We start from the raw sequence: 18,455 nt of genomic DNA on the forward strand, positions 1-18,455 counted from the left end.
GTATGTTCACTTCTCTCTGAACTCTACCTAGAGACTCAGGCCAGCCATTGTGAAGCTTTATGCTCTTGAATGGAGCTTTAATCCATACACAGTCACCGCCTCACATCTAATCCACTAACGTGACAGGGTGAGCGTCTCATGCTCCTCTGAAGGACAAACTTAGTGGTCACCTCAAAAATGACCCACAACTTCATTAAGCATCAGCGCACAGGGAGCAAGGCAGAGATGTCTGATGCAAATACTTTCATATTGCCAGCAGTTAAAAGTCAAAAGGAAGAAACCTCTGGCACAATGCTGAGAGTGTAACCTATCAAGTGACGGTGAGAGTCTCTCTGAAACTCAGATTAAAGTTGAAAGTGAAAAATGAACTGAGAACATTTCACAACATCTTACACTGATGCCACCAGGCTGGTATCATGATGTATGACACAACCAAACACACACTGTCAGATAAGGATCTCAGAGCAGGATGCTGATCAGGGGCATTTAGACATTTGCCCAGAGCACATTTGCAATGCAACGATACTTTTTCTCTCAGGAATCTGAACTCTTTCAGGCGGAGTCCTGTTTTTGTCGCACTGGCAAAGTGGACTTTGTGGAGGTTCATTTCGCTGTTAAAGAATGAAGTGACATCTTCTAGTACAGACATGAATCTGCAGAATGAAGATGGCTTGAAGCATGATTGGTTTCAAGCTGATGCAGCCAGATGGCATCTTTGCACAGTTGGCTGTTGGTGAAGTCTGAGCTGCTCTGGAGTTTTCTCCCTCTGGCAGAGGGTCACTCAGCCTATGAAGAGCAATGAGGAAACTAAATGCATTTTGATTGTCAGGAGTTGGTCAGTGCATGAATGAAGATGCTTTGGACTGATGTGGTTATCATAATTTTTGTCTTCATGTCCATGTGCCTTTATGTATGTTTGTATAGATAATCAATTTCCAGCAGCAATAATCAAGTGATTGCCTGACTCACTTCATCACTGGAAATTGTACTGCTCTTGCTGTTGATGTGTGAAAATACAGCACAGTGCTCACTGAAAAAAGAGTGCTTTAAATACTGGCTGATATGGTATTGACATGATTGCAGGGCAGGTGTACAGGGGGCTTCGTTACCGCCATTCATAAACAGGGTGAGTAAGAGGCAAATGTGCAAATGTCATGGCTGAAACCATCAGTGCTACAATCGTATTATAATGACAATAATCCAGCAAAACAAAAAGGACCTGCCAATTGCCACGTACATCACTCAGGCAGTGGCCCAGTCAGTGCAAATGTGCTATTTGTGTTTCCATGAACTGTATGTGATGCTGCCGTATTCAGAAGGCTTTCACTAGGAAGGCAGTCATCACAAATGCACATAGGTCACTGCACCATTGATGGAAACTGGAGAAAAAGAAACATCCCAGAATCCAGAATTTGATTCCAGACACTTTGCTGCCAAAAAAAAAAAAAATCTAGGTATGAAACACAAGAAAGAAAAAGAAAGACAGCAATATGAGGCTGAAAGTACACACTGTAAGCTGGTTTTGTCATTGGAGCATTGTGGTCTACCCCCCAGACACAGAGTGGGGCCACTTCAGCCTCTAGACAGGCTCATGTACAGTAATCCTACAAAGTCCTTTCAGTCACCGGGTAATCTGGCAGGCAGACATCCCAGCAGAGACGCAGCATATTCCCACACCAACATCATTTACTGTAACCTCCACTACTGTGGGTCACCTTTCAACCCTTGCCAGGAAAAGAGGAATTCAGGCCTATGTTGACATTTGTTGTGAGTCACACTAAGGCAAACCAGTTTCTACACTGTTTATTTGCTGATAGATATACCTGCTGACTTGGTCGTGGACTCTGGCACGACATAAACCTGGTGGGTCCTGGTCCTGACACGTGCCTCAGGCCCGTGATTTTGACCTTGTTAACCTTAACACACTACATGCTTGTATGTGAGTCATATTTAATCTGTATCCTTAATCCATCATTTCCAGGCACATGACTTGTTGGTGTTTACGAGCATTGTATATTAAGTACAGCCGCGTTGCCATGAGATAAAGTATTAGATACAGTAGATGATTCACTGTCTTGTGGAGAAAGTTCTTTCTGGAAATGGGAAGATATCTGTCATAAGTTGTCCATCCCCCAAATTAATATTGATTAATTTCAGGTGCAATGGTTTGCGTCTCCAACATTTTAGTTTAGTGTTGTAGCATTGTTACATTTGTTATTAATTTCACAGAAATTCATCCGTGAGTTGTCTAGATATTTCAGTTTGGACTAAAGTGGTGGACTGACAACCTGAGCTGTCGGCAATGCTGAAAAGCAGAGGTTAAAGTGAAGACCACCATATGATAATCAACATAATTATACTACAAATTTAATTTATGAATTAAATTGACTCAAATAATATTGAATATATGAATCATCTCTTACTATTTTAAATAACACGACAGAAAAATGACGGTGAGGCTTATAGAGTTTAATAAGCACTTAGTGTATGAAGGATTTAGCATGAGAGTGCTGAAAAAACAATTTACCATAAAAAAAACCAAACATTACCCTCATTTTTACAGCAGACCCCAAAACAGCACTGAAAGTACCAGACCCACATGTACAGTTTCACCAAAAATGTTTTTTCCAGTGTTTTCAGAAAGTGTATGAACATATTGTTTTTTATCTTTACACATATCCCTTAGCATACACCCTCAGCACCAATGGCTGCAGCAAATATAACACAGTACATCTTAAACTTCACATCTAGACTTTGCCGTGGGAGGAACTGAACCGATAGTTTGAGTATGACGGGGCATTTGAGGCGTCAGTGGAAGCTACAGGAAGCAGCAGGAGCCCCGTGCTGATGTCTTTCTTACAACGATCCATCGCCTGCTTGTATGATATCTTCTCTTTAGTGATGGGGTCTACCAGCTCTTTTGTGAAGGAAGCCTCATCTTGCAGCTTAGCAACAGTTGCGCTGTCAATCACATTGGCGGCGAGAGCTTCTTGAAGACTGAGGCGGCCTGCTCTAGAGGGATCCACCAGCCCACCAGTCAGATACTGTGCCTCCATGTACCTCGTGGCACTGTCATGGGGCATGTACCCTTTCTTTGCTGCCTGTTCCACCGCGAGACGCTGTTTGGTCAATGGATCCTCAACTCCAGTGAAGGCCTTCTGGGCATTCAGAAGCTTGTACATGTGACTTGTTTCAATCAAACCATGTTCAGCTGCCTTGTGGACAGATAGTTTGTCCTTTTTGTTAAGATCAACGATTCCACCGGAGGCTGCTTGTGCCTCGAGCAGCTTAAGGGCTGTGTCAGTGTCAATGAGTTTGCGGGTCAGGGCACTTCTCACAGACATGCGGCTCTCAGTGGTGGTGTCAAAAATACCAGAGATGGGGAAATGCTCATCACCAGCTGAAGCACTGAGGTTGTTCAAACTGCCACTATGCTGAGTGTTGAGGTTGGTGTAGGAGGACCTTAGGGAGGGTTGCATGGAGTTCAAAGGAGAGATCGGGGTGGGTTTGGTGGGCGATCTTGGGGTTGCTATTGGAGGAATGGGGGGCTTTTTGGCTTCTCCTACAACAATTAGAGCAAACTCAGAAATGTGCATTTTTCCATCCCTGTAGCGCATCAGGTCATATTGGGTCAAACGACCATCCTTCAGAGCATCCTTGACAGAGTATTGCTTCCCACTTTTGCGATCCTGTAGAATTGTTGTATCTCCGTCTGGACCCGTTGAAGTGATTTCCTCCCAGTCGCACTCTAACTCTGACAGGCGAATGTAGTGGTTGCGATCAATTAGCCCCTGCAAGTAGGCATCATAGGGAGACATGTCTTTCCCAGTTTCTGGATCCATGATGGTGATCTTTGTGGAAAGATTTGTCTCTCTGGTCTGAGTTTCTGAGTGGTCTTCTTTTTTAATGTTGTTCTGCAGCTCCATGATGATTGTGTCTTTCTGGTGTATTTTGTCTTTTTCGTTGAGGATTTCTTTCTCCAGTCGTTGTGTTTCAGAGGATGTTTTAAGACTCCTCTGCCGTGCCATCTGGTTTCTCTCACTCATCAGCCTGGACTGTTGCTGGAAGGTTATGCTGATGCTCTGTCTCTGAGACTCGAGCATTTTGAGCTGTCTGAGGAGATCCTCCTTCTCTCTCTGCAGAGCATCTCTGTCAGAGATGAGAGTGGCCTCCTCCTGAGAGGTCACGGACTTTGATGTGTGCAGATGGCTGATTTTGATGTTGATGCTCTGAAGTTTATCCTCCTGGTCACGCCTGAGATTTCTCTCATGCGTTACTAGCTCTCTTAGATGTTCCCTTTCAGCCTCCACTGCGGGGTCTTTCTCTACACGAACAACTTCTCTGTACACAACCTTCTCAGCTGACTTCTCCTTTTGCAGAATTTCCAACTTGAGCTTCAGGTTGCGTACCTCTCTCTCTAGACGATTGATATTGGTGCTCTCAGCGTCCAAGTCAACACGGATACCATCAGTAAGTGTTTCCAGCTTCGGGTCCCTCTCCACTTTCAGGACCTCTTCGATGATGATCTTTTCCTCAACGGGCGGTGGAGCATTTTCAAGTTCAAGAATGCGAGATTTGATCTGCCTGAGCTCTGACTCTACTAGAATCCTCTTCTGACGATCATCCACCTGAGCCAGGGTGCTCTCTTTTTCTTCAACCAGGGCTCTGAGCTGTCTGACCTCCAATTCAAGCTTTCTACGGGTTTTCATTTCATCATCCAGGTTCCTGTTCAGCTTCTCATGCTCCAGGATTTGCTTGGGGTCCTTCTGAAGACGCACCACTTCCTGCATTACAATCTTCTCTTCGGGCTTCTGCCTTTCAAGGACAATGTACTGGTTCTGGAGGTCAAAGAGACACTCCTCCACACTGCGCCGTTGGCTAATCTCTTCTCTGACATTCCTCCTTAGTCTGTCAGCCTCCTTCTCAAGGAGAGGATCGTTCTCATATTTGATGAGCTCTTTATTGACTAACTTAATCTCCACCTTGGATTTTTCAGCTTTCAGCTCGTCTCTTTCTTTACGCAGGTGGGTCAGCAGCTCTGAGGTGCTGTCACAGTTAACTTGCAGACGGGAAACTTGGTTGTTTAGCCTTTGCAATTCCCTGACAACTTCTGGGCTTTTCTCTTGCTTTATCACCTCCTGGGTCACCTCCTTGTACTCCACTTTGGGTTTCTGAGCACGCAGTGTAGTCAGAGTTGCTATCACCGTGTTGATCTCTTTCTCCAAGTCTGTGCGGTTTCGGGTTGATTCCTGCAGCTCTTTCCTCAGGCGCACCAGCTCAATTTCTGTCTCAGGATCAACTCTGTAGATCTCATTGATGATCTCTTTGACCTCAACTTTCGGCCTGAGCTTCTCCACTTCACCATAGCGTAGCTGAAAGGTGCTCAGGTCCTTCATCAAGACAGTGTTCTCATCTTGCTCCTCCTTCAAGGCGATTCGTAGTTTCTTTGACTCTTCACATGTTTCTGGATCTTTCTGCACTTGCTTCACCACTTTGGTGACTATCTTAGGTTGGATAGTGGGTATTACCCTCTCTAGTGTGTTTATCTGGCTCCTTGTATCAAAAATGGCATCGTTTAGCGACTTGCAGTGGGATTCCTCTGCTGCAATGTCACCCTGGAACATGAGAACAGCTTTCAGCATCTCTGGATCCTTTTCGAGCCTCACCACTTCTTTCTTAACAACCTTTTCCCTGATTTTGGGTTTCCGCTGAGATAAAGCTGTGAGTTCAGTTTTTACTTGAAGTGCCTCAGTATCTTTCGTTTGCTGCTCTAGTCTTAACCTGCGCATCTCCTCTCTTATCTTGGCGGCTTCTTTGTCAAGCTGCGGGTCTCTCTCATATTCAGTCAGGACCTTGGTCACCAGTTTAGGTTCGGTTCTGGTCAACTCTAATTCCATTTTGATGATCTTCTCATTGAAAATGTCTATCTCTGAATGGGTTCTCGATCTCTTAAAAGCTTCATCCTGGATCAGATTTTTCAGGGACCGTAGTTCCGCCTCCAACTTGGGGTCACGGTAGTATTGCACCACCTCCTTCTCCTCCAACCTCTCCACTCCTCTCCTGCTCTTCAGAGACACAAACCTCTTACGGTATGTTTCCAGGTCTTTCTCAGCATGTAAGCGCCTGGCAACCTCCTCATTCAATTCATTTTTCAGACTATCACTCTCCTCCAGGTCCTTCATCTGGCTCTGTAGCTGCAGCTGCTGACTGACAACTACCTGACTAACTTTCTCTTCATTCTGGGCATGAATTAAAGGACATAGGAGAGAGAGGGTTACTTCAGAACTGACAAGAAAATTTTGAGGTCAGGAATGATTCTACTATTAATTATTATTATTGCAGATGTTATTTTGATTCTGTAATATCGTACCCTGGCCATGATGTTCTTCATCGTTCCCAACTGGTTGAGTCGCTGGTCGTTCTTTGCAGACACCTCAGAGAAGTGATTCAGCAGATTTTTCTCCTGTAGTCGAAGCAGAAGGCAAAATGAGTTTGGAAATTGTAGAAATTCCAGAAAAAAAAGCAGATTAGTTGTCCTCGGGTGGTTGTCCATAACTTTACCTGTCTCTGTACAGCTTGAGCCATAGTTGAAGTTTGAAATTTCTTTGGGATTGGTTCATCATCATTGTCATCACTATCATCATCGTCATCATTCAGAGTGGCACGGTACGTGTTTGACTTCACATCATACGCCTAAAGGCAAATGTATTTAAACACTGGCAGATTAATGATTTTGAAGTGCATACCTAATCACTGTATTTAAGTTGCAAATGGTAAACAAGAATAATTGTATTTTCTGAGCTCACATTCAAGACGTTCTGAAGATCACGGGAAAGACCTTTGACACGGTTTAAATCATCTGATTTCTTCTTGATATCCGCCATCACTCTCTAAACAATACACATAATCCAAAAACCACAGCCGATCAGACAAAGCAGTGTTACGTCTTTGTTGAAACGGTCTTGAGTTAGTTTGTATATAGAAGTTGGAGACAGGTTAACATATGTAAAGACTCACCTTTTGAGAGTTCTCCTTGGCTGCTATCTGCGCCGCATCATCCGTGGGTTTGATTTCATTGTTGGGCAAATTGACCAAGAAGAAATCCAGTGAGTGAACAGCATTCTGGAAATCTTGATTCTTACTGGTTGCTTCCTGTATGAGAGCAGACCTACAGCGAAATATTTAAAAAAAAAAACTCATGTCAGGATGAGAAAAAAAACACACACAGTCACATACAGTTACAAAAATGCATGAATCTCTTTTTTAACTCACCTTTCCTGGAGCTGATTATTGACCAACGTGTAACGGTTCTTCAGCTTTTTCACCTCATTCTCTTGGCGGCGGATGTCAGGACAGTATTCATTGAAGCTCTTCTGCAGAGGGCTGCAGGCTTGCTCTGTCAGGTCCAAGTCTGTGCCTAATTTATTCAGCTCTTCTTTTTTTGAGGCAACATCCTTACGCATGACCTGTTCGGCATTAGGAGAAAGAAGAGAGGTAAATACGACAAGGTGTGGATTCCCTCATATGAGCACACTTCCAAAATTGTTAAATACTTGACTTTGTTGGCAGCGTGATAAAGTAGAATACCTGCAGCTGCTTGTTGCGACTCTGGAGTGCATTAGGTTCATCAAGAATGGCACCTTCTTTAGTGAGCTTCTCCTCAAACCCAGAGACGATGCGGTCCACATTCTCCATCTGCTTCTCTAGGAACAAGGAGGCTGTAGCCCTAGTTGAGAGGAGAGAAACATAGAAGGTAATGACAACAACAGAACTCTGAATATTTCAATAAAAAATGAGAAAAATGTGTACACAGTGTCTTAAAAAAATACTGCACCGTGCTATAACTTCATTGTCATCTTCTTACTTTTTATTATAAACACCAATAAGCTCGTTGATGTCATCAATCTTCTTGTTGGTAGAGCTGAGTTTGGGGGGCAGGGTGGAGGTGATGGGTCCCAGGGGTTTCTTGGCCAGAATCGGCTCCATCTCTCTCTGGACCGCAGACTTCTCAGACTCCAGTTTTCTCACAGTCTGAGCAGATTTCTGGAGAGCAACACAGTTAAATCAGTGTACTAATCACAACAATGCAGACAAATGCAAACAAGCTGAGGACAGCCTTTGGAAAATAAATAAAGAAACTGTAAACTAGGTCATATTTTTAAAGCATAACGTGGCTCATGTTCACCTCATGGTCTTGCAGCCTGTTCTGCTGGTCTTGCTTGGGGTTGCGGTTGTCTAGCGGTGCTCTGAGTCGACCCAGGATTTCTTTTTCGCTCTGATCCAGAGCTCTGTTGATCCTGTCTAGTTCGCTGGCTAACTTTGCAGCTTTGGGATCCTCTGGAGCACTTTGTACAGTCGCTGAGGAGGAGCAAAGACAGTAAGTCGACAGTGAAAAATTAGATACCTTCAAATTTTCATTCAAAGATATTTTAGTGGTCTGACAGCCAGGAAAAACAGTAAGAATGTTTTTCTTCTCACCTGTCTTCTGAGGGCGAGCCACCTCCACGGTGGGCTTCTTCAAGGAGGTGATGAGTGCAGATCTACGGCTCTTCAGGTCGCGCAGTGCTCTGTCCAGACTGCACACACACACACAGAGACACAGTGTGTCATTAGAATCCATCACAGACTCTGTTGTAATCACATAAAAAAACAATGTAATTAAAGCGTCTGTACACTGTACCTGTTTACTTTCTCCAAGGCCTCAGCATCAGGCGGTGGGATCATGAAACACACCCCAGGGAGGGTTCTGGTCTTGCCACTGCTGTTCTGAAGCTCCCAGTTTTTATTATCAGAGATGGACTTCAGGTTTAGCGTATCACCGCGTTTCACTGTCTCCTAAAACAGACAGAGACGATGATCAACTCGTGACGATAACAACAGTAATGTTTGCCTTTCCTGTCAAAAATCTGTCTACCATGTCTTCATACTAAAGCTTGTAAATGACTGCTGATCACATCCTACCCAGTCACACAGGGCCACTGCAGTGGTGGGTTTGGTGGGCTGCATTCGCCGTAACTTCAGAGGCACAACGTTGCTGCTGAGCTCCTTGAGGGCAGCCAGACACTGCTCATTTCTCTTTACTGCTGGCTCCTCTCCCTGAAGGAATTATTAGATTAGAAGAGAAGCAACACGAACAAACGAGGATATAATCCTCTGCATACATCGTCAACCACCAGAGACAAGAGGCGGGCTCACTGAGATATCAGGGTGAGTGAGCAAGGCTGATGGCATAGAAAGATCAGTTGTTGCTGTGTGTAAAATTTTGTGAAAAGTAAGTAAAAAAAAAATTCCTTTTGAATAATAGCAAGAGTTCATTTTGTGATGACTGACGTGAAAAAGACCCTTGTGGAATCTGCTGTCATGGTATAATTCATAGTTTTAGCCTACAGTTTGCGTTTGATTTGAAGGTTGGATCAGCTGTTGTACCACCTTTTCCTTGTTTTTGATCATTTGATCAGGGCTGCAAACAACACAAATAAAAATGGCATTGATTTTGTTTGCGATCACTTTCCATGCATCTTCACTGTGTGCAATGTGGAACCAAATTCTCCTTATTCTATGTTTCTCTCATGCGCCTCCCCTTCTTCCTGCTCTTCTTTTTGTCTAATTTTTTCAGTCAGTCTCCTTTATTTTGTTTGTATTAACTGATCCCTCTTTAACATTTAAATACATGAGATTATTTTTGATTGATTTTTGAATTTTTGACTTTCTACAGCTGCACAGATACCATGACGTACCTCCAGTGCCAGCAGGGCCTCGGGGTTGCTCTTTTTGGCCAGAGACTTTGGGTCCAGAGTGGAGGTGAGTCTCTCCAGGGACTCGGACAGCGTCTCTGCATCCAGCTGGAACTGCATTGAACAAATAGTCGCTTCTTAACAATGAGCTTCAGTGAATGTGTGGGTTTAGTAGAAGATCACAGTCAGCCATAGTGCGGAGCATTCAGAGGCCTTTTACCTTCTTGTAGTCTTCAGTGTTGTCCAGGTGTGTTTCCTGTGCTAGACACAAGTTGAGAAAGGCTTGCCACTCAGACTGCACAGCGTCTCTGTGGGCCTGACAAAAACAATTCAATTCACTTCCATTCATTTGACCATCAAACCACCATGTTGGGCACAGTGATCGTTCAGTTTCTACTGTCTGACAGAGCTGACAGATGCACCATTATCGCTGTGCTGCCGGGGTGCTTCTTTGCAACGAGACGATCTCCTTCCTCCTGCAGCTGGTTGATCTCCCTCTCATGTGCTAGCAGTCCATTATTTTTGAATTTCTGTACACAAGCAGAAACAAAATGAAGTGGGAAGCAGACAATGAAAATGTTTCAAGTATTCCAATTAGATTCTCCTGGCGGCTAAGCAGTTACTGTGTACCATACTGGTTACACCAGTTGGGTCTCAAGCTGGTGCATCTGGCCCCTAGAGGAGTATGCTCGAAGACCAGCTGACTAAGAAAAATTTTAATATTCCAAAAGTCTCTCCACACAGCACCTCCCTCAGATCACAACAATACACAAAGAGCCAGGAAATTAACAGCAGTAGCCACGTCTGCCTTTTGACGACATCCAAATTAGGACGTATGCTGCAGCTGTCCCCTCACCTCATACTCCATGCGGATGCCTGAGGGGTCCACCATGCGATCACTCCAGTCTCTCTGGAGGATCCTCTCCTGCTGACTTGACAGGTAGACCAGCTCCTTAGTGCAGCTCTGCATGTACTCGTACAGAGAAGCCAAGTGGCTGCGTCTCTGCTGGGAGCTCTCCTGCAGAACGCACGCAAGGCATACATGTTACATATATAAATCCCCACTGAGCTTGACTGAACTCCAAACTGCACGCATGGAAGTTTAAGAGTCAACAAAAGAAAAAAGAAAACTTACCAAAACTTTAGCATATTTCTCCTTGAGGGTGGCGTACTGCGCCTGTGAACAAAGAGGGAAAAGATAAGCGGTTCTTCCTGCATGTAGTCCTGCAGAGTGTGTGCATGTGATGTGGAAGCTACCTCTGACGTGGTGGTGCTGGGCTGCAGCTGGGCGTTGTAGGCCTCGATCGACTGGTGCAGGATATTATGTGCTGCAATCTGCTTCTCTACATCAGCCAGGTTTGGGCCGTATGCACCTTCGGTTAGCTGTTTCTGCAAATCACAGCATCGCAAACTTAACGACCATGAATATGCTTAGCTGCTAAAGACAGACTCAAAGCTCGAACTCACCAGTTTTTCATCCAGCAGGGGACCCCAGTCGATCTTCTGTGTTGGCTCCAAATTTAGCATCTGGTTATACAGCTGCCTGTAGATGGCGCAGTTCTTTGCCCAGCGATCATGCAGATTTGTCACACTGACAAAGGGAGACACAGAGGTATGTCAGACACAGGTGAGGAGACGGGTGGAGAGCAATTAAGAGGAATGTGGAAATGGCACTTTGTTGGCCAGCATATCTTCATGGTATGTAACATGTCGAGTTTTAGGTGTGTCTGTTGGCATGTGTGCCTGCGTTTGTGTGTTTGCCTGTGTCCCTTCAGAATAAACTCACTCTCTCTCTATCTCAAGAGCCTGTGGGTGCTGCAGCTTCTTGGACTTATCCACATCCATGAAGAGGTGCTTCAGCAGCCTCTCAGCCTCCGCCAAGTTGTCCGAGTTCACCTTCTGGTGGATCAGGTGCAGACTCTTTCCATTACGATGAGTGTCCTACACAGGAGCCGAGGGAGGGTAACAGTGTGTTTGTCATTTCCTGGACTTCCACCACTATGGCAACATGTCACCCAATGAAATCTGTTAGCTCAGCATTTACTGCTGAGATTTTATGATGATCACGTCACAGCTTTCAGATACTAAAATAAGCCTGTGTTTATGTAGTCCAGCTAGTCTTTCTTTTCATGATCTGGTTCAAGTCTCACATGCTCCAGTTCTGGTGTATGTGGACTTCTTACCAAAACCAGCAGCTCCTCTGTTTGCAGGATAATCTTCTCCACTAGGTCTGCGTTCTTCTGCATGCGGGAAATCAGCACAGCCAGGTCAGTGGCCTGACCCCTGGGCAAAAACACAGGAGGAGGACGGTCAGCATGACACGATCCTGCAGCTCGACATGTTTCTTTGCATGATGTGAAGACATCAGGAAAGTAGTAGAAAGTAAGATACACGCTGATCACTGAGATTATGTTTTTGTTGTTTAGTCAACACCTATATTCCTCCTAAAATCTACTTTCATGTGTTCTTCTGTTGGAACACAAGGAATTAGAGAAACAGTGACAGTTATGTTGTTATGACGATTTAGGTTTGGGACAGCATCACTGCACTGAAGAGGACCTGACTGGTAAAGTGGTGGAGGAAGCATTGAGATCTGTTACTTTACCATTAAAAAAAGAGCAGTACCACTCTGTAGAAATACTCCATCACAAGTGCATTCATGATTTAATTGATGCAGAACAAGGTATAAAATACCAATAGTAAAAGTACTTGTGATGTGCCATGATGCTGGTTGAGGTGGAGATGATTATAACAGGTTCATATTCTGCTTGTTCAGTCTGTAGATGCATCAGATTTTAGAGGCTAGTAACCAGCAGCTGTAGCCGTCAGATAACTGTGGTGGAGTAGAAGTATAAAGTAGCAGAAAATCTACATACTGTAATGACGAAAAAGTACCTGAAAGTTGCACAGTACTTGAGTAAAGGTAGTTACTGATTCCTGGATTTGAATGTAAATTCATATTAAAAAAGCCTCTTTTGTACTTCATCTTGGCAGCACTTCTTCCGCTGTTCGTGTCAGTGAAGAACACTTAAGTTAATGTGTCATAACACTCACTTTCTGCATGCCTGCCTGCGCTCTGAGTGTTTGTTCTGTCATTCCTCCTCCGCTGTGATATGAAAGCCAACTATTTAATCTGACACACCCAGATCGGGACCCGGGGGACACACTGCGGGGGAGGGGGGTGTCTGTGTTTGACACTGCTCCATTTACCTCTTCTTAAATGAATGGTGTGATTAATCTCCACTGGGGCTGTGACAGTAGTATTCAGACATATGGCTCGTAGTAGGCGGAGCAGTGGAGGACAATGACTTCCTGCACTGAAGAATTCTTTTTATTCCTCCCCAGCGATGAGAAAACTGAGGTACTTGTGTTCTGCTAGTATTCTCTTGTCACGCCTCTCCATACTTCTACTTCTCTACAATTCAGAGGGAAATACTGCACATTTAACTTCACTACATTTATCTGACACCTTTAGTTATATCAAATATCCCCGCTGGAGATCAACAAAGGTTTCTCTAATCTTATAGGCTCCTCATCAAGCTTCGTTATAATAAAATTATTTTTAGGTTTGGATGAATGGGGCCACTTTGGGCTCTGGGTAGTTGTGACAGGTGTTTCTCACGATTTCTGAATTTTTACAAATCAAACAAGCAGCTGATCGATCAGTCAATCAAGACTGTAAACAGGAGCTTAATCCATAATTAAACTAATCATAAATAATATGAATCCTATATAAAATAATCTTAAATGTGCAATTAAATGCTTTTGTTTTTGCATCCATGCATGAGTAATAATAATGTAATGTTATAACACATATCAGCCATTTTTTCTTACTTTGACACATTTTTCTGATGTGCAAACCTTAACTGAAGTAAAACTGTAACAGAGGTTTTTTTTTTTTTTTTTTTTTTTTTTTACAGTACTTCCTCCTCCACTGATTGCTCTTTTACTCAAACAGGCTCTTATTTCTGCTGCAGATATCCACCATGTGGGTGACTTCATTCATCGCTGAGAGCTACCTTACAGACACACGGCGTTGAAGCTGAGCAGCCTCTTGCCAAAATCATGAATTACCAACCCTGTATAACATCAGCAGCGATGTGAATCATGCAGGCAGCACATCAAACACTCACTAACTGACTCACTGGCTTCCTTTGCAGTGTGCCTGTGGCGACTGAGACCAACAGACACAGCAGCAGAGAGACTCTGCCCTGCCACTCCTGCAGCCCTTCCTGTCTTCTGTACATAACAATCTCTGGCCTTGGGCTGCACGGCACACCCCGCTAATGTTCAACGGTGTGTGTGTGTCCCCGGTGTGTGACATGTTGTACCGAGAGGAGATAAACTCCCGGTTTAGTGGAGTGGAGGCTGCACAATCTCAAACCTCTGGGAGTCCACACATTTATGGCCATGAGTAACTTATTAAAACATGATTGATGGCGGGAGGGAGTCGAGTCACTCGTCTACTCAAACAACCACAGGTTCCACTACACAGCAATGACAACAAGCTGCACACTGTATTATGTACTGCCTCAGTTGGATTAGAGTTGGTACACTGGCCTATTGAGAGGCACCAGCTGTGGATTAAGTGAGTCAGTAAACTTTGATGTTACACCCTTTGGACAGGGATGCAAATGAAAATGCCGAGGTTAAGGAAAGAAGTCATGACAAGAAGACAAGTGCACCGAACTGTCGATTTCAGGACAAGACTGACGGACTTCACATTCAGGGAGGGTTCATTCATTTTCTGCAGCGCCTCATGCTGCTTCAGGTGTTGCAGCAATGAATGACAGAAGTGTTTGTGTACGGTTCACAGAATATATGTTTACACTGCTGCCGTCATATGGCGCCAGTCTCCTGCGGTGGGACGTTTTATTGTCCAGGGACATAAAACAACCATCTGCTCTGCAAACACAAGCGGAATCATGGTACAAAAAAGGCTGCACGCTGCGTGAAGTAACACAGAGGAGACAAGACAAGGAACAGTAACATAAGCCCAGAAACCTGACACACACACACACACACACACACACACACACACACACACACACACACACAAGATAGAAGGTGACACACTCACTTGGTGATCTTCACAGGGCTGTATTCCTTTTTCTGCGACATCTTGAGAGACGGTTGGAGCCTGTTTTTGTAATCTGAATCCCTGTGTGTTCCTTCCAACTCCTCACTCTCTCCTCTCTCCTCTCACTCGTTCTTGTCTCTACAACCAACCCCCCCCCCCACCCCCAAGTTAAGGAGCGTCCACCTGTCTCAGCTCCTCCCAGGCCAGCAGGTGTGTCGTCAGTTGAGGCGGTGGAGGTGCAGACCGGGCGGACCTGTTCCACCATCCTGCCTCTTCACAGCCCTCGCTCTGACTGTATATTCTAGGAGCTCAGGAGTGTTTTGTTTTGAAAGCGTGATCAGGAAACAGGTGATGAGGCCTGAAATGGCCTCATTGTGCTCTTCATAACACACTTTCAAATTTTCACTCTTTCTAACCCCACACACCTGCTCATAGCAGTGAACCTGCTGCCGCGCTGTCATCATTAAGAGCCCACGGTTTCTACATGTATGATCTGGATGGAATGCAGCACAGCTCGTCACTTGACGGCTGTATATCATTATGCACACTTGTCCTTTTTGTTCATTTAGACAAGACAAGCAAACGTGTAATTTAGATTTTGTTATACAGCCATTTGTTCGTGTAAACCACAGAATAACAAAGGTTTATCAGAGAAGAAAGGGAAAGTGTGAGCACGCTGCTCGACTACAAACATATCCACACTTTGTTCTTATCGTGTGGGTTTTGATAAGGTGTAAAGCCCCAGAACAAGGATGAACGGTAGTCGCTCAGGCGGTCACACTGGAACGATGACATATTTTAAGAGTGTTAATCATATTAACAGCGCAGGGGGTTCGGTTTTGGCAAAGGCAAAGACTGATGCGTCTGATGAATTTGTGGAATTGTTTAACTCCTCTGCTACCTGAAGGGTTGTCAGTCAGTCCAAGTACAGAAAAGCCATTAAAGGTGCACTTTTACTTTTTGTACTCCATTCAAAGTATGTTTGACAGATACTTTAAAAAAGTGTGCTCATTAAGTTCTCCTGACATATTTAAAATGAATATACTACTTCTGCAATACGTCAATGTACTTATAAAATGTCCATTTTATTGCAAGTGTATTATAAATTGTACTCAAGTGAAGTAATGAGGACTACTTATTTCCTCTGTCATACATGATTAGCATGCTTAATTAAAGTGCACTTTATGTGTGGGATTGCTTAGTCGTGCCAATTTAGCAGACTATTTGCACTTCAGGAATACTCAAATATTAACCGAGCAGACACAGTTGATGTGTCTGATTAATTTGTGGAATTGTTTAATCACTCCTGAGCCTGAAGGACCGGTAGGCCTTGCAGGACCCAGAGTGACGGAGCATACTCATGTCCTAGTATCGGTAGTTATCGGACACACACCCTGTAAATTACCTGTGTGGCCATATGAGGAGTCAAGGTCTAGGGTGAAAAATGCAAACTACACCCGCTGCCACCACAAAGGCTGATAAGAAAGATAGCATGCAAAGCTGCAGTGCACGCTCAGTATTTCATGTGTGTTTGCACAACCACAAATATGTCCCATGCAAAATGAAGTGTGGTTGGGGGTGGGTGGGTGGGGGGGGGCAAACAATTGGACACCTTCACACCTCAGTGGGAACAGCTTAGTGCAGCATGCTGCTCAGTCTCATGCTTGCAGTGGGTGTGTCTGGCACACACCCAGAGCAGTTACTCTGCAGACCAACACCCACATACCTGCAGGGAGAGAGGGAGGGATCAGGAAACAAAAAGGTAAGAAGAAAAAAAAAAAAAGAAGAGGTCACAGACAGGAGTGAGTGACAGCTCAATTATGCAGTGATGATTGAGTAGGGGTAGTGGTCCCACCTGGCCTTGAGCTTTGTCTCCATCAGTACTCATATAATCAATACTGTAACGTGATGTGAGGAGAACGAACGCATGTGCAGCTCAGCTCAGCTTTAAGGAGCTTTATCTGAAGGTTTCAGCTCATTGCTTTGGTTTTCTGGCCCTTCACTGAGAGTCATACATTATCAGTTGTAGTTCACAAATAGAAAATATCTGCCAATTAATATGACGCACAGTCCGGGCTCGGCCTCGTGTCTTGATAAGATGTGGAGTAGTTGGATACAATATCGCCAGCAGATGAAGCCAAAGTGACCACAATTGATTTAACACTTCTCTGACACTGCATAAGCTTCTCAAAGGTGCTTTTATTCGGGCTTACATCATCTGGGGTGGATGTTCATGTTATTGTGTCCAAGCCGGCACTTCAGTCAAGCACAGCCCACCTGTTTAAATTCCACATTGTGCAATCCATCTGAGATAAGCACCGCCTGTCCACCTCTGATCAAACATACACACAGTCAGTCATGAATATCCCGTGTCACTGCACTCCCTTCGTTTCACATAGTAAAGATTTTTTTTCTCCTGAAAACAGAAAAGGTTCAGACAAGCCTAACATGTTTTTTATGCATAGTGCCGTCAACAGCAGGGTGTGGCTGTCACATATCAAGATGGGGGTGGGGGGAAGCAATTCTCTGACTCATAACGAAGAACATTCAATCGTATTTACACAGTGAGTTCCACGCATACTTCCAGGCCACGGTTCTGTAAATATGTAGAACGCAATTTACATCAGCCGCGCCCACAGCACTCCTGCTCATCAAAAGAGCTCCAGTCCCTCGACACTGACCTGTGACCAGGTTTCGCTCTTGGATTATATGCAGGGTTGAGGTGGAGCAGCAGTTCTGCAGTGACACATTTGGGCCCAGATCCTCTTAAGCTTTCATAACAAAAGACTGGACTCAACAAAGACACCTTCACATGAGGACCACGGGCTCAGGGACCCCAGAGGTGTGACTGTTATTTACATGCAGCGTTATCAGAGCTCAGGCAAAAGCAGGAATGTCTTCATCACATTGTTTGATGCTGGTCCTGATAGGAGCCTTTAATATTGAGTGTCTGCCAATATTTAAAGCACGTCACACATCAGAACTAGTAAAGCAAGTTAAATATTTGAGAGCAGAATATCACTGCTTTCCTTATTAAGTTGGCTGTAATTTGTACCTGACCTGAGAGTAAGGAGCCCCAACGCGGCTGTAAGATAAATCAGGAGTGTTCACAAGATGATGAACAGGATTACCAATTCTGCCACACAAATTTTGGACTTTTCTCTCCCCTTTCTATTAAAAGAAAGTTTCATTTTCCACACAATGCGAGAACCAAGTCTATAAAAAAATATGCATGAACTTTAAAAATTAACATGTACTATTAAAGCTGAGGTTTTGAAGATATTTCAGGGAACTTCAGGGAGTTTTTCCGCACAAAATGCAAAATGTTGGTAATGATCAATAAAGTGAGAGACTGGGGGGGGGGGGTGATCTTCAAAATTTCTGTATAATTTCAGCAACATGTGAAGATTCACTGTTTGTTTTTTATTTACTTGCCTTTTCAAGAGATGATTCTGCATTTGCTGCTCAGACTGATCATTTCATTAATATGTAATGTTTGTTATTAAAAAAAAAAAACTCAAGTGAAAATAGTTTAAAAGTAACACACATGAACAAAATACTGATCAGGTGTAGAGTTCAATCAGCAGGTTAGGATTAATCTGCAAAAGTCACTGAAAAAGACCAGACACGATTACATTTCT

General features: G+C 44.1%; 1 protein-coding gene across 1 annotated transcript; it reads right to left on the bottom strand.

The window, feature by feature from the left end:
• Nucleotides 1–2,464: 2,464 nt before the first annotated feature.
• Nucleotides 2,465–14,923, bottom strand: LOC143334672 (envoplakin-like). The gene is made up of 22 exons (XM_076753566.1): nucleotides 14,815–14,923; nucleotides 11,918–12,017; nucleotides 11,521–11,675; nucleotides 11,202–11,325; nucleotides 10,992–11,123; nucleotides 10,870–10,911; nucleotides 10,591–10,752; nucleotides 10,157–10,264; nucleotides 9,955–10,050; nucleotides 9,738–9,848; nucleotides 8,962–9,096; nucleotides 8,681–8,835; nucleotides 8,479–8,576; nucleotides 8,186–8,358; nucleotides 7,865–8,043; nucleotides 7,588–7,726; nucleotides 7,273–7,466; nucleotides 7,018–7,168; nucleotides 6,807–6,890; nucleotides 6,562–6,693; nucleotides 6,371–6,463; nucleotides 2,465–6,239 (listed from the first exon to the last, which is right to left on the bottom strand). Exons 1-22 carry the CDS (start codon nucleotides 14,853–14,855, stop codon nucleotides 2,748–2,750), a joined length of 6,096 nt encoding a protein of 2,031 aa, XP_076609681.1. The 5' UTR covers nucleotides 14,856–14,923; the 3' UTR covers nucleotides 2,465–2,747.
• Nucleotides 14,924–18,455: the final 3,532 nt, after the last annotated feature.

The sequence above is a fragment of the Chaetodon auriga genome, chromosome 16 (assembly GCF_051107435.1).
Source record: "Chaetodon auriga isolate fChaAug3 chromosome 16, fChaAug3.hap1, whole genome shotgun sequence".
NCBI classification, from domain to species: Eukaryota; Metazoa; Chordata; class Actinopteri; order Chaetodontiformes; family Chaetodontidae; genus Chaetodon; species Chaetodon auriga.